The sequence below is a fragment of the Ahaetulla prasina genome, chromosome 10 (genome assembly GCF_028640845.1).
Source record: "Ahaetulla prasina isolate Xishuangbanna chromosome 10, ASM2864084v1, whole genome shotgun sequence".
NCBI classification, from domain to species: Eukaryota; Metazoa; Chordata; class Lepidosauria; order Squamata; family Colubridae; genus Ahaetulla; species Ahaetulla prasina.
The window spans coordinates 30,387,513-30,404,422 of record NC_080548.1 but is presented as its reverse complement, the minus strand read 5'-3'; the positions used below and the strand labels follow the sequence as shown (position 1 = coordinate 30,404,422).

General features: G+C 43.6%; 1 protein-coding gene across 1 annotated transcript in view; it reads left to right on the top strand.

The window, feature by feature from the left end:
* Positions 1–734: 734 nt before the first annotated feature.
* The window catches only part of TGFB1 (transforming growth factor beta 1), a 32,433-nt gene continuing 16,257 nt past the window's right edge, over positions 735–16,910 (top strand). Inside the window, exon 1 of the mRNA XM_058196203.1 lies at positions 735–1,775. Coding sequence (XP_058052186.1) covers positions 1,388–1,775 — 388 coding nt within the window. The 5' untranslated portion in view covers positions 735–1,387. The remainder of the gene's footprint in view (positions 1,776–16,910) is intronic.

Here is a 16,910-nt window from a genome sequence, read left to right as displayed (position 1 = left end):
TCCCTCCCTCTTTTTCTTTTATTCTTTTTCTCTCTCACCCTTTTCTTTCTTTCTTTCTTTCTTTCTTTCTCTCTCTCTCTCCCTCCCTCTTTTTCTTTTATTCTTTTTCTCTCTCACCCTTTTCTTTCTTTCTTTCCTTTTGTCTAATTCATTCATTTGCTCTTTTTTCGTTCTTTCTCTCTCTCTCTTTCTCCCACTTTTTCTTTTATTCTTTTTCTCTCTCACACCCTTTCTTTCTTTCTTTCTTTCTTTCTTTCTTTCTTTCTTTCTTTCTTTCTTTCTTTCTCTTTCTTTCTTTCCTTTTGTCCGTTTATTTCATTCATTTGCTCTTTCTTTCTTTCTCCCTCTTTTTCTTTTATTCTTTTTCTCTCTCAGCCTTCTTTCTTTCCTTTTGTCTATTTCATTCATTTGCTCTCTCTCTTTTCTTTCTTTCTTTCCTTTCTTTCCTTTTGTCTATTTCATTTATTTGCTCTTTCTCTCTCTTTCTCCCTCTTTTTCTTTTATTCTTTTTCTCTCAGCCTTCTTTCTTTTTCATTCTTTCTCTTTCACTCTCCCTCCCTCCCTCCCTCTCTCTCTCTCTTTTCTTTTTTCTTTTCCCCTTCCCTTTCCTTCTTTTCTTTTTTCTTTTCTTTCCAGGGTAACTGTCCAGCACTCTCTTCCCCAAGCGTGAGTTATATACAGCCCAGTGCTTTCCTTCCACTTCCTGGGTGGAGCCCATGCCGGGGAGAGGCCAAAAAAACCCAGAGAAAAAAAAACACAGGGCTTTATAAACCTCCAAGCTCGGGCCGTCAGCAAGTCCCGACAAGAGTGGTGAAATTACAGCCCTTCCTGCAGAGGAAGAAGACAGTTGGCTCCAGGGAAGGAGGAGAAGCAGTGGCATCTCCCAGGCCTGACCCTGCACTCTTTGCCCCAACACCGCCTGCCTGCCTGCCTGCCTGCCAAGCTTGGCCACATTCCGGTGAGGTTCCCACAGGCCTCCTCCGGCTTCTGTGACAGCTTCTCAACCCTCAACCCTTCCTGAAACGAAGGCTTCAGACTCTTTGCAAGCCTCTGTCTCCAGAGCAGGGGCACGGGAGCCCTCTGATCCGGTGCCAGGGGGCGAGTTTTTTTGGATAGATGCAAGCATCCGGACCACATGGGCTCCGTCGGCGGTGCCAGGCAATAGCGTGAGTTTCCGTCCCTTCTGGAACCCGGCTGCCTGAAAGCTGAGCTGGCTGGGGCAGAGAGAACCTGAAAGGGTGCATTTAATTTCAAGCCCTTCGGCTGGGTAGCCAAGAAGAACCGAGAAGGTCTTTGAGCAGTAAACGTTCAAGAGCTTCCTCGGCTTTGAGCGGCTGAGTTCCTGCCAGCAAGCAAGACGAGAGGAAGAAGAGGAAACGGTACCACGATGGGGTCAAGAAGCGGCGACAGGCCACGGGGCTTCTTGGGGGCACCGGGGCTCTTCTGCTCGCAGCAGCTCTTCCTTCTCCTCGTGGTCCTCCAGCAGCTTTGCTCCGTCGGGGCCTTCTCCACTTGCAAGACCTTGGACATGGACCTGATGAAACGGAAGAGGATCGAAGCCATCCGGGGTCAGATCTTGAGCAAACTCAAGCTTCCGAGACCCCCCGAAGTGGAAGACTCGGAGTCGCAGATCCTCACCGAAGAGGTCATGGCCCTCTACAACAGCACCTTGGAAGTGATCCGAGAAATGGTAGCCGAGGAACCGCAGGAGACCGTCCAAGAAGAATACTACGCCAAGCAAGTACACCGCTTCATGATGATCCCCATTGACCACGGTGAGCCCAGAGAGGGATGGAGAATGGGGGTATCAGAGGGGTTTGGTTGATTGATTGATTGATTGGTTGGTTGGTGGGTCGGTTGGTGGGTCGGTTGGTTTAGGACATTGTCTCTCGGTCCCTGGGGTGCAGGCTGACCCAGATCCGGAAGGAAGAAGGCGCTTCCTCCATTGATGGAGATAAAGTTAGGAGGAAGTATCTCCACCAGCTTCAGTTCTCACTGTTGGGAGGCCTCTGGAGAAGAAAATCGAGCGTTTTTGGGGAGCCCCTTTGGAAAATCTGTTCCCCGGTTTGTGAGTCAGAAAAGGAGCGCTCCGAATTCTGGAATGTTTTGACAAGTAGGGATCAGGAGCGTCCAACTTTTTGGCAATTTTAAGGCTTGTGGATTTCAACTCCCAGGATTCCCCAGTGCTGGCTGGGGAATTCTGGGAATTGAAGTCCAGAGGTCTTAAAGTTGCCATGGTTGGAGATCTCTGCCATAGACTGTCGCCGGCTCTTCTGGACAACCATTCCTCAGGAATGATATAGGGTCTCCTGCTTCTCGTCCAAGAGGTTGGGCTAGAAGACCTCCAAGGTCCCTTCCAATTCTGCTAATTCTGTTAATTTCACAAACTGTGGGAGAAACCCTACCGGTGAGGAAGAATTGCCTGCCCCATAGCAATCCCCTAAACCCAGGGAGAGATTTTGAGAAGAGATTGGACAGCCACTTGGTATAGGGTCTCCTGCTTGAGCAGGGGGTTGGACTAGAAGACCTCCAAGGTCCCTTCCAGCTCTTACTCTTTTTGATTGAAGTAGGAAATTATTTCAGCAGGAAAGACTTCCTTCTGAACAAGCACAGACACAAGAGAGGAACGAGACTTTCTGGGCCTCAGATTTATTATTAACTATTGAGTATTGCTGTTTAAGCCAGGGGGTTGGACTAGAATATGGGTCACCAACTTTTCGGACCTCAGGGACCACTAAACTCCTAATTTTAAATCCCACGGACCACTAATATGAATTTTTTAAAAAGATAAAATAGTATTTAGTGCAATATAAAAAATGCAAATAATTTTTCTGCGGACCACCAAAATTTTCTCACGGACCACCAGTGGTCCACAGACCACTGGTTGGTGACCACTGGACTAGAAGACCTCCAAGGTCCCTTTCCAACTCTGTTCTTCTAAAAAAAAGCCCTTTTGGTTCTTCTCAGACTTCTTAACATTTGAATATTCGATTTTCTTTCTTCCCCCAAACTTTTTTAAAGGGGGCTCGTCCGATTCCTGTGCTAAGTCTCAGTGTTTTGAAAAAATCAAAACCAAGAATAGCAAAAATGCAAAAAAAGCAGCAGCGATGGGCTCAATGGGCCAATGGCTCACATAGGTTAAGACATTACAGGTCGTCCTCCACTTTGAGACGTTGCTAAGTGAGGCGGTCGTTGAGTGAGTCGTGCCCGGTTTTACGACCTGTTTGGGCACCGTTGTTAAGTGAATCCGGCCGGGATGAAGCAAACCTGGCTCCCTTTCGCTGAATTCGCTTGTCGGATGCCAGCTGGGAAGGTTGCAAATGGGGATCATGTGACCATAGGGAGGCTGCAATGGTCATAAGTGTGAGGACTGGTCCTAAGTCATTTTTTTTCAGTGCTGTTGTAACTTTGAATGGTCGCTAAATGAATTACCGTAAGTCTATTCTGGCTACCCATCAATACTGGGAGTCCTCAACTTTTAAAACGTTCATTTAGTGACCGTTCAAAGTTACAAAGGCACTGGAAAAGTGACTGAGGACCATGTTTCACACTTATGACCATTTCAGCATCACGTGATCAAAATTCAGATGCTCAGCAACTGACTCGTATTTATGACGTTTGCAGTGCCCTGGGGTCACACGATCCCCTTTTGCGACCTTCTGACAAGCAAAATCAATGGGGAAGCCAGATTCACTGAACGACCGGGTTCCTAAGTTAACAAGTGCAGTGATTCCCGGTGGCAAGAAAGGTTGTAAAATGGGGCAAAACTCACTTAACAACTGCCTCGCTTAGCAACAGAAATTTTGGGCTCAATTGTGGTTGTAAGTCAAGGACTACCAATACAGTACAGCATAGTACAGTTCAATACAATACAGTTCAATACAATACAATACAGTACAATACAGTTCAGTTCAATTCTATTCAATACAATACAATACAAACAATACAGTTCAATACGATACAATAGAATAGAATACAGTTCAATACAATACAATACAGTTCAATACGATACAATAGAATAGAATACAGTTCAATACAATACAAAACAATACAATACAGTTCAATACGATACAATAAAATAGAATACAATACAGTACAATACAGTTCAGTTCAATTCTATTCAATAAATACAATACAAACAATACAGTTCAATACGATACAATAGAATAGAATACAGTTCAATACAATACAAAACAATACAATACAGTTCAATACGATACAATAGAATAGAATAGAATACAGTACAATACAGTTCAGTTCAATTCTATTCAATAAATACAATACAAACAATACAGTTCAATACGATACAATAGAATAGAATACAGTTCAATACAATACAAAACAATACAATACAGTTCAATACGATACAATAGAATAGAATACAGTTCAATACAATACAAAACAATACAATACAGTTCAATACGATACAATAGAATAGAATACAGTTCAATACAATACAATACAATACAATACAGTTCAATACGATACAATAGAATACAGTTCAATACAATACAATACAATACAGTTCAATACAATACAATAGAATAGAATACAGTTCAATACAATACAAAACAATACAATACAGTTCAATACGATACAATAGAATAGAATACAGTTCAATACAATACAATACAATACAATACAGTTCAATACGATACAATAGAATAGAATACAGTTCAATACAATACAAAACAATACAATGCAGTTCAATACAATACAATAGAATAGAATACAGTTCAATACAATACAAAACAATACAATACAGTTCAATACAGTTCAATACAATAGAATAGAATACAGTTCAATACAATACAATACAATACAATACAGTTCAATACGATACAATAGAATAGAATACAGTTCAATACAATACAAAACAATACAATGCAGTTCAATACAATACAATAGAATAGAATACAGTTCAATACAATACAAAACAATACAATACAGTTCAATACGATACAATAGAATAGAATACAGTTCAATACAATACAAAACAATACAATACAGTTCAATACGATACAATAGAATAGAATACAGTTCAATACAATACAATACAAACAATACAGTTCAATACAATACAATACAAACAATACAGTTCAATACAATACAATACAGAATAATAGTTCAGTTCAGTTTAATTCAATTCAATTCAATACAATACAGGTCGTTCTCTGACCCGTTACGACCTTGCTGATGCCAAAATCACATACCTGCGTCCCGCCATCACAGCTCAGGTCCTACCCTTTTGTACCTACATCACAACAACACACCCAAAACACGTCAGGCAGACTTTGCATTGCAAGTGTCACAAAGTTGCCCGTCACCGCTACAAATCTCAGGTAACCCCCCGAAATCTAGACACAGCTTCCGGCAACTGAACTGGGCTTCACTTTTTTAAAGGGGGCTCGTCCGATTCCTGTGCTAAATCTCAGTGTTTTGAAAGTGGTGGGGAAAAAATCTTGACGCGAGGAGGCCATCGATAAAGCCAAGAATAGCGAAAATGCAAAAAAAGCAGCAGCGATGGACTCAATGGGCCGATGGCTCACATAGGTTAAGACATTACAGGTCGTCCTCCACTTTTAGACGTTGCTAAGTGAGGCGGTCGTTTAGTGAGTCGTGCCCGGTTTTACGACCTGTTTGGGCACCGTTGTTAAGTGAATCCGGCCGGGATGAAGCAAACCTTGCTCCCTTTCGCTGAATTCGCTTGTTGGATGCCAGCTGGGAAGGTTGCAAATGGGGATCATGTGACCATAGGGAGGCTGCCATGGTCATAAGTGTGAGGACTGGCCCTAAGTCATTTTTTTTCAGTGCTGCTGTAACTTTGAATGGTCGCTAAATGAATTACCGTAAGTCTATTCTGGCTACCCGTCAATACTGGGAGTCCTCAACTTTTAAAACGTTCATTTAGTGACCGTTCAAAGTTACAAAGGCACTGGAAAAGTGACTGAGGACCATGTTTCACACTTATGACCATTTCAGCATCACGTGATCAAAATTCAGACGCTCAGCAACTGACTCGTATTTATGACGTTTGCAGTGCCCTGGGGTCACACGATCCCCTTTTGCGACCTTCTGACAAGCAAAATCAATGGGGAAGCCAGATTCACTGAACGACCGGGTTCCTAAGTTAACAAGTGCAGTGATTCCCGGTGGCAAGAAAGGTTGTAAAATGGGGCAAAACTCACTTAACAACTGCCTCGCTTAGCAACAGAAATTTTGGGCTCAATTGTGGTTGTAAGTCAAGGACTACCAATACAGTACAGCATAGTACAGTTCAATACAATACAATACAGTTCAATACAGTTCAGTTCAATTCTATTCAATACAATACAATACAAACAATACAGTTCAATACGATACAATAGAATAGAATACAATACAGTACAATACAGTTGAGTTCAATTCTATTCAATAAATACAATACAAACAATACAGTTCAATACGATACAATAGAATAGAATACAGTTCAATACAATACAATACAGTTCAATACGATACAATAGAATAGAATACAGTTCAATACAATACAAAACAATACAATACAGTTCAATACGATACAATAGAATAGAATACAGTTCAATACAATACAAAACAATACAATACAGTTCAATACGATACAATAGAATACAATACAATACAGTACAATACAGTTCAGTTCAATTCTATTCAATACAATACAATACAAACAATACAGTTCAATACGATACAATAGAATAGAATACAGTTCAATACAATACAAAACAATACAATACAGTTCAATACGATACAATAGAATAGAATACAATACAGTACAATACAGTTCAGTTCAATTCTATTCAATAAATACAATACAAACAATACAGTTCAATACGATACAATAGAATAGAATACAGTTCAATACAATACAAAACAATACAATACAGTTCAAGGCGATACAATAGAATAGAATACAGTTCAATACAATACAAAACAATACAATACAGTTCAATACAATACAATAGAATAGAATACAATACAGTACAACACAGTTCAGTTCAATTCTATTCAATACAATACAATACAAACAATACAGTTCAATACGATACAATAGAATAGAATACAGTTCAATACAATACAAAACAATACAATGCAGTTCAATACAATACAATAGAATAGAATACAGTTCAATACAATACAAAACAATACAATACAGTTCAATACGATACAATAGAATAGAATACAGTTCAATACAATACAATACAATACAATACAGTTCAATACGATACAATAGAATAGAATACAATATAGTTCAATACAATACAATACAGAATAATAGTTCAGTTCAGTTTAATTCAATTCAATACAATACAGGTCGTTCTCTGACCCGTTACGAGCTTGCTGACAAGCAAAATCAATGGGAAGCCAGATTCACTGAACGACCGGGTTCCTAAGTTAACAAGTGCAGTGATTCCCGGTGGCAAGAAAGGTTGTAAAATGGGGCAAAACTCGAGGTCCTGCTTCCGGCGGTGAAATTGCTGGGCTTGGCCCGCCTCAGGGCTCGATGCCCCCCCCCACCTCATCCAGGTAGTCCTCAACTTACATCCAGAACTGAGCCCTTACGACCGTTGCCTTAGCGAGACAATTGTTCAGTGACTTTTTTTTTTTTTTTTTTTTACAATTTTCCTTGCCAGGGTTTTTAAGCGAATCCCTTGCAGGGACACCGTTGTTAAGTGGGTTCCCCCGCTGGCTTGGCTTCGCCAGGGGGGGTCGCAAAAGGGGGTCGTGTGGACCCCGGGGAAATGGCAACCGTCGCAAATATGAATCGGTTGCACAAGGGTTTCCGTTTTGCTACAGGGGCTGCAAGTGTGAAAAACGATCGTAAGATTTTGTTTTTTTTCCCAGCGTTGTTGTAATCTCAAACGGCCACGAAACGAACGGCTGTAAGTCAAGGACTTATCTTCCTCCGTTAAAATTGGTGCTCCAAAAATCTCTGATTCCCTTTCTTCTAGCTTGCCAGTGGCAGACTCACAGAGGACTAGCCGAATGAGCAGGCGCTCCGTTGCCTAACAATACCTCTTAAAACGGCCAGACTGAATTGAATTACAGAATAAAAGTTGGAAGGGACCTTAGAGGTCTGCTAGTCCAACCCGCTGTTCAAGCAGGAAACCCTGTAACATTCTGGATTTACACGCGCAGAAGATTGCTTGGCACAGCCAGGCCGAAGCTGGCACCTTCTATTTTCAAATTCTGGCACTCCTATTTGTAGGGGAACCCTTAGCAGACCTTGGGAGCCGGAATTAACTAGGATGTTAATTTAGGAAGCTAAAAACACCGGAGCAGAGCAGGCGAGGGCAAGAAATAAGCTGGCAACCAGGTTTAGTGTCGCCAAACTTCATAAGCCATGTTTGGTGACCACCACGTTGGGCACGTGCCGTAATTCATCCGGCTTGTCAGAAGAATAATTTGGGGTTCCGACTTGAGCTGGGGCTGCGCAAGAATAAATTTTAAAAATGCAATCCAGACCAGGGTCTCAACCTTGGCCACTTTAAGCCTGGCGGACTTCAACTCCCAGAGCAAAGCTGGCTGGGGGGATTCTGGGAGTTGAAGTCCGCCAGGCTTAAAGTGGCCAAGGTTGGAGACCCCTGTTTTAAAGGATTCTGTAAGAAGCCAGGTTGGCAACCCGATGCCGTGTTTGAGACACGGGACCCGTGGGGAGAGGAAAGAGGCCAGCTCTCTGCGGAGGAAAATCTTCTTTTTAATCGCGTTGGGCAGCAGGAGCCGGTGGTGAAGTTCCCGGGGGGGGGGGCTTTTCTTTTCTTTTTGTTTTGAAACTTATTTTCAGAAGAGAGTATAGAGGGCACCTTCCGGAAGTTTTATCCTTATAATTCTTGGTTTCTTTTGGCAATTCCCCCTGCCCCCCTCCCACTCCAGCCTGCATCCAATGCTACCTTTGTAGAAACTCTTTTTAGTGAACCCGAGTAAAAACCCGGGAGAAACGTTTTCTCTTTAAATTAAACGGATGTGTTTCTTTTTCTCTCTCACTCTCTGCTCTGTTTTTGCAATGTCAGCTTTGGCTGCTGGGGAAGAGCGGTGGTGGCGGGTGCGAACGGAGATGGGTTGGGCAAAACTCGAGGTCCTGCTTCCGGCGGTGAAATTGCTGGGCTCGGCCCGCCTCAGGGCTCGATGCCCCCGCCCACCTCATCCAGGTAGTCCTCAACTTACGTCCAGAACTGAGCCCTTACGACCGTTGCCTTAGCGAGACAATTGTTCAGTGACTTTTTTTTTTTTTTTTTTTAGAATTTTCCTTGCCAGGGTTTTTAAGCGAATCCCTTGCAGGGACACCGTTGTTAAGTGGGTTTTCCCGTTGGCTTGGCTTTGCCAGGGGGGGTTGCAAAAGGGGGTCGTGTGGACCCCGGGGAAACGGCGACCGTCGCAAATATGAATCGGTTGCACAAGGGTTTCCGTTTTGCTACAGGGGCTGCAAGGGTGAAAAACGATCGTAAGATTTTGTTTTTTCCCCAGCATTGTTGTAACCTCAAACGGCCACGAAAAAAACGGCTGTAAATCAAGGACTTATCTTCCTCCGCTAAAATTGGTGCTCCAAAAATCTCTGATTCCCTTTCTTCTAGCTTGCCAGTGGTGGACTCACAGAGGACTAGCTGCATGAGCAGGTGCTCTGTTGCCTAACAATACCTCTTAAACGGCCAGATTGAATTGAATTACAGAATAAGAGTTGGAAGGGACCTTAGAGGTCTGCTAGTCCAACCCGCTGTTCAAGCAGGAAACCCTATAACATTCTGGATTTACACGCGCAGAGGATTGCTTGGCACGGCCAGGCCGAAGCTGGCACCTTCTATTTTCAAATTCTGGCACTCCTATTTGTAGGGGAACCCTTAGCAGACCTTGGGAGCCGGAATTAACTAGGATGTTAATTTAGGAAGCTAAAAACACCGGAGCAGAGCAGGCGAGGGCAAGAAATAAGCTGGCAACCAGGTTTAGTGTCGCCAAACTTTCGCAAGCCATGTTTGGTGACCACCACGTTGGGCACGTACCGTAATTCATCCGGCTTGTCAGAAGAATAATTTGGGGTTCCGACTTGAGCTGGGGCTGCGCAAGAATAAATTTTAAAAAATGCAATCCAGACCAGGGGTCTCCAACCTTGGCAACTTTAAACCTGGAGGACTTCAACTCCCGTAATTCTAAGTTGCCAAGGTTGGAGACCCCTGATCCAGACAGCAGGGAGGAAAGAAGAAATATATATTCCCAAAAACAAAGATAGTTTTAGGGGCACCTGCAGAGAAATGGGGTACAGAAACCGATTTTTATAGGGGAAATCTTGTCCTGCTGTGGAAATATCTACATACTGATTCTGCGGTAATGCTGGAAGGGCGTGTATGTTTGTGTCCGTGTTTAGGTATGTCTGCGGTGTTTTTGTTGCGAATGAATTCTATTTGTGTTTGCAGACCTTATCCTTTGATATGTGGATTAGGTCCGGGCCACTTATTTGGAAGTTTGACCAAAGTGTGCTCATTTGAGTTGATTAACCGAGTTTCAGCTTGGCTTTTCGGTGACCTACTGGAGACATGGACTCACACAGTCACGTTTTAACGGAAGGTGGAAACGTTATAAAGAATAAAATATATTTTGGATATAAAACTTCCCTGCAGAAATTAGCATCCGGACTTTCCGGAACCGAGCGGGGAGAAGATGACAGATGGGGCAGAGGGTGGGGGGAGGGGAAACAGAGTCTGCCGTAAAGACGGGGATCCCACCCAGATTGCAGCCAACTCCGTCTTGGTTCAAGGTGTAATTACCTGCTGGGTGTGGCTGGCATGCCGCCTAAACAAATCCATGGGCCCTCCAGGGATGGGTGGCACTTTTGGTAATTTTTGTGGTCTCCTAGAAAGTAAGATGGATTTTTTTTTTTGGGGGGGGGTTGTTTTTACCATCCTGGCACGTGCCAACCAGCCTGGGAATCCGGGGGGGAAAAGAAGGTTGTGTAGGCACAAAAACATTTTTGGCTTAGGTATGTTGCGCTGTGGGGTTCAATTCTCCTCCAAAGTGGGTTTGTTTGGCCTGGCTGGCTGGGGCTGTGGAAAGAGAGAAGGTGGGCCAGATTTGTATTTGTGTGTGTGTGTGTGTGAGAGAGAGATGCACTTTATTTCCATTGCTCAACTCCGCAACCTTGACTTACAATCAGGGGTGAAATGTTCCCGGTTTGGACCGGATCAGCCAACCAGCGATGGTGGGGGGCGGGGCGGAGAACTGGTAGCAAAAATCCCTGGTCTCCCGCCCATGCCCACCCAATCGCCCTGTCACCCGCTTGCCGCTTCTTTTAAAAAATGCTTTTAAAAGGTAAAAAAAAGACTCTGCTGATCCCAGCTGAGCTGCCTGATCTTCAGAGCCTTTTTTTTTTTACTTTTAAAAGCATTTTTTACAAACTATTCCGCTGAATAGGTTGGGAAAAAAAAATACTTTAAAGGTTTAAAAAAAGGCTCCGCCGATCTCAACTGAGCTGCCTGATCTTCAGAGCCTTTTTTTTTTAACTTTTAAAAGCATTTTTTACAAACTATTCCGCTGAATAGGTTGGGGGAAAAAATACTTTTAAAAGGTTAAAAAAAGGCTCTGCCGATCTCAGCTGAGCTGCCTGATCTTCAGAGCCTTTTTTTTAACTTTTAAAAGCATTTTTTACAAACTATTCCGCTGAATAGGTTGGGGAAAAAAATACTTTTAAAAGGTTAAAAAAAGGCTCCACTGATCTCAGCTGAGCTGCCTGATCTTCAGTCTTTTTTTTTTTTACTTTTAAAAGCATTTTTTTACGTCCTATTCGACCGGAATAGGTTGTAAAAAAATGCTTTTAAAAGTAAAAAAAAAAAGATTGCACGCCAAAGCTGATCACCACCCTCCGTGCGCACTGATCCTTTTGGCATGCACTGCCCGCGCGTACACCTTGCATTTGGCGCATGGTGAGCACTACGAATGCCTGCAGCTTGCACGCACAGCCTGCAAACCAGAAGTAAACCGGTTAGCTTTCACCACTGCCTTACAAATCCTTTGTTTATGATTGTAAGTGTGAAAAGTTTTTCATACTTACGCCCCTAGTCACACAGATCAAAAGTCACGCAAGAGGCGAATGCAAAGACCATAGCCCGTGTGTGTGTGTGTGTGTGTGCATGTTGGGGGGGGGCATCCGTTGTGGGGACAGTTGAGGCAAGCCCCCGCTGCTAGCGTGACTTAGCAAAAGCACTTTGGGCTGCTGATAAGTTGAGGCTCCAAAGACGGATATCCTGCGCCCCTTCTCGGGGATAAAGACCCCCGCCTGGTCCCACAACCCACTTCCGCTGGCTTGTGGCTTCAGGTTCTTCTCCCCCATAAGTCCCATCAGGCTGTTTTCTGACCTCCAACAGCAGCCCCAAACCCAGCGGAGCCTCTCCAGATCTTGAAGGCCCAACTGTGGAGAGATGCTGCTCCACTTGGGCCCATTCTGGAGTGGGGGAGTAAATAAATCACATTTCTTTTTTAGAGATTGGATAACCGTTTGTCTTAAATGGTACAGGGTTCCCTGCAGGGGTGAAATGCTCCAGGTTTGGACTGGATCGCCCGATCCGGTAGCGATGGCGGCAGGTGGTTCAGAGAACCGGTAGCAAAAATCCCTGCCCGCCCCCCATATGCCCAGCTGAGCTGCGCGATCATCAGAGGTTGTTTTTGTTTTTTTGTGCTTTTAAAAGCATTTTTTCTTCGGCCAAATTTTTTTTAAAAAAATCACTTAGTGTTTCTCAACCTTGGCAGCTTGAAGTTATGTAGACTTCAACTCCCAGAATTCCCCAGACCGCATGAATAGAATAGAATAGAATAGAATAGAATAGAATAGAATAGAATAGAATAGAATAGAATAGAATAGAATAGAATAACAGAGTTGGGAGGGACCTTGGAGGTCTTCCAGTCCTATCCCGTCTAGGCAGGAAACCCTACCACCACTTCAGGCAAATAGTTATCCAACATCTTCTTAAAAACTTCCAGTGTTGGAGCTTCTGGATGCAAAATCCTTCCACTGGTTCATTGTTCTAACTGTCAGGAAATTTCTCCTTAGTTCTAAGTTGCTTCTCTCCTTGATTAGTTTCCACCCATTGCTTCTTCTCCTGCCTTCAGGTGCTTTGGGTTGACTGAACTTCAACTCCCAGAATTCTCTAGCCAGCATGCTTTAAATTGAATGGATGTCAATTCCTAGAATTCCCCAGACGGCATTCTTTAAGATGCATTGAGTTCAACTCCCAGAATTCCCTAGCCAGCATGCTTTAAATTGGATGAATGTCAACTCCCAAGAATACCCCAGACAAGCATTAAGACTCTCAACTCCCTGTAGCGCATGCTTTAAAGTTAAATGCAAGATCTTTCTTTTTTTAGACGCCCTTTTTAAGGACCTGATCAACATCTTCCCATTTCGCAGCAAGGAAAACTGAGGTCAGCAGGGAACTGGGTTCGCCCCGTAATTTTTGGGGAGTGAAGTAGGGCGAACCCTTCCTCCTTGTTTTTATTTCTCGGCTTTTGTCATGTTGGAAAGCCCCAAAAATAGTTTGGGGGATTTCCTCCGGCTGATAAGGCCCCAACACCTTATCTGGCTTTGTGCAGCTGTAAAACATCAGCCTGTAAAATTCCATTTTTTGAAGAAATTGCGGTCACTCGTGTCATCTGGAAACAATGAAAAAAAAAAAGCATGACCACATCCAAACTTAAAGAAGGGAAGTGGGCAATTTGGGGGCCCTTTTCCTTCTCCTATCGCTGACAGGGAAGTGGTCCCTAGTGGTAATGGTGGTAGAGGGGAAGCCAATTTTCCTGCTTCTCTTTTCTCCCCCCCCCTCGGCCCCCCAGGGCTTCTGTGCTTTAAGGCAGGGGTCTCCAACTTTGATCCCTTTAAGACTTGTGGACTTCAACTCCCAGAGTTCCTCAGCCAGCTTTGCTGGCTGAGGGACTCTGGGAGTTGAAGTCCACAAGTCTTAAAGGGACCAAGGTTGGAGACCCCTGCTTTAAGGTAGAGGATCCCCAAATTTGGCAACTTTTAAGACTTGCGGGCTTCCGCTCCCAGAATTCCTCGGTCAGTGTTGCTGGCTGAGGAATTCTGGGAGTCGAAGTCCCCCACGGCTTCCACATGCCAGGTTTGGAGGGCCCTGCACCATTTGCAACTGAGGCAGCTGAGGCTGGGTGAGGGGAGAAAAAAATAATAATAATTTGGCAGCTTCGAAGATGACCCCAGAGCTGAGTCAGACTCCTGGCATCTGGGAGGGAAAACACAGTATGATTTCATGAGAGCTCAGAGGATGCTCTCTTGAAAAACGCAATAAATATATATATATATGTATATTTTTCACCTGTTCTTCCTGGGTTGGTTTGGTTAAATTCACAAATTTACCTTGGCTGCTTTCTGCAGTTCGAGGGCAGAAGAGCAGACAAAGTCAATCTCCTTAGGTCAGTTGGCAACCTGGGGAATGTTTTCTTTCTTTCTTTCTTTCTTTCTTTTTCTTCCTTCCTTCCTTCCTTCCTTCCTTCCTTCCTTTCTAACTTCTTTCTCGCTTTATCTTTTTTCTTTGTCTTCTTTCTTCTTTTCTTCTTTTTCTTTATCTTCTTTTTTATCTTTTCTTTCTTTCTATCCTTTCTTTCAGTTCTTTCTTTCTTTCTTTCTTTCTTTCTCTTCCTTCATTTTTCTTTCTTTTTTCTTTCTTTCTTTCTCTTTCCTTCTTTACTGTTCCTGCTTTTTCTTTTTCTTCTTTCTTTCTACCCTTTCTTTTTCTTTATCTTCTTTCTTGCTTTATTTTTGTTGTCTTCTTTTCTTTTTTTTCTTTGTCTTCTTTCTTTTCTTCTTTTTTCTTTTTTTATCTTCTTTTTTCTTTATCTTCTTCTTTTCTCTTTCTTTTTTTTCTTCTTTCTTTCTAGCCTTTCTTCTTTTTCTTCTTTCTTTCTATCCTTTCTTTTTCTTTTCTTTTTTTATCTTTTTTCTTTGTCTTCTTTCTTTCCTTTTCTCCTTCTTCTTTTTCTCTTTCTCTCTCTCTCTCTCTCTTATTTTCTTGCTCTCTTCTCTTTTATTAGAACCACGAGACTTTTTCTTTTTCCTTCTCTCTGAAGGTTCTCTTCCTTTCTTCCTTCCAGTTTCCTCAATTCCTGGATTCTATCTTTGTTTTCTCCAAATTGCTGTGTCCTGTTTGTTTGCAACGGAAGATGGTGCATATTTTTGAAAAACAGAACAATCCTGAATGCTGTGGTTGCAGGCTTGAAAAACTTTGTTTGAAAAACAAAACAAAGCAAAAAACACACCACCCCATGGTCTCTGTCTCTTTGACCAAAGTCAAAGCTCCTTTGATCTTCCAAGGAAGAGAAACTTTAAAAATAGACTCTTCCTGTAGCCGAAATAGATGCTGTGACGGAGTCATATGGGCAAACAAGAAAAAGAAAAAAAAATGAGGTTGGGTTGAGTTTGTGAATGTCTTTTGGAAATTCTCCGATTTCCCTGGATGGATGGATGGATGGATGGATGGAGAGGTGGGTTTCAGCAGGTTCTGACCAGTTCTGGAGAACCGGTAGAAAAAAAATTGACTGGCCCTGCCCCCATCTATTCTCTGCCTCCTGAGTCCCAGCTGATCCGGAGGGAATGGAGATTTTACAGTATCCTTCCCCTGCCATGCCCACCAAGCCACGCCCACAGAACCAGTAGTAAAAAATGTTGAAACCCACCACTGGATGGATGGATGGATGGATGGTGGGATGAACCAGCAGGGGTGGGCTTCAAAAATTTTAGCAAGGTTTTCTCTGCCTGGTTGCTGGGTGGGCGTGGCCGTGGTGGGCGTGGCCTAGTCAGCCTCCTGCACCACAGTGTGTGTGGGGGGTGCTTTTGCTCTCCCTGGGCTCCGGAGGCTTTTCTCGAGTCTCCGGGAAGGTGAAAACAGCCTTCCCAGGCTCCGGAGCCCTCTGGAGGCTGGAAATGGGCCCATTTCTGCCTTCCTGAACTTCCAGTGGGCCCGTTTTTTGCCCTCCCCGAGCCTCCCCAAGTGTCCTGCACTTACCTGCATCCAAATCGGGCCACGTGGGGACTCCTGGGAGGGGAGGATGGGCAGGGACAGCCAGGAGTGGGATTTGGGGGTTCTCTGAACTGCTACAGAATCTTAGCTAGAGGTTCTCCCGAACCCCTACGAACCCCCAGCAGCCCACTGCCTGTGAACCAGTCTTCTGAAAAACAGCTGAGCCCCAGAGGTCATACAACCGGGCCTGACCCATAGAGCTGGGCTCAGACCTTGAATATAAAATCTGTTCATTGATTTGCTGATTCCGTTGAGCTGGGTTAAAAGGGAGCCCGATTATAAGTCGTTCTCGTCTTACGACAGCTTGTTTAGCAACCGTTTGATGTTACGACGCCACTGAAAGCGGTGACTTAAGCTACGACCGTTCATCACACGTAGAAACATCGACGCGTCCTCACGATCGCACAAAATTGAGGGCAAACGGCTCATATTTATGACGGTTGCAGTGTCCCGGGGTCACGTAGATTTCCTTTTGCGAACTACGTTGCTGACTTAACTTCAGTGATTCGCTGTAGCCCTGGAACAAGAGCAGTCGTAAAATGGGACAAAACTCACTTAGCAACAGAAATCTTGGGCTCGCTTGTGGTCATAAAGTTGAGGACTGTCTGTAATTTAAATTTGGTTTAAAGTTGACAAGCTCATCACCTTAAGCCAGAGATGGTAGTTTGGTTTGGATGTTGCCTGTCATAGGAACGCAGGCCGTTGTGCTTTGTTAACCTGGGATTAGAATCTTGTGTGAATGGTGGTCGTTTTCTGGGTCTAAGCTCCTGGCTACATTATTCTGAGGCTGAATAAATGATTTTTCCCATGGTGAGTCTAAGAGAGAATTTCTCAGTCTTAGCCACTTTAAGACGTGTGGACTTCAACTCCCAGAATTTCCCA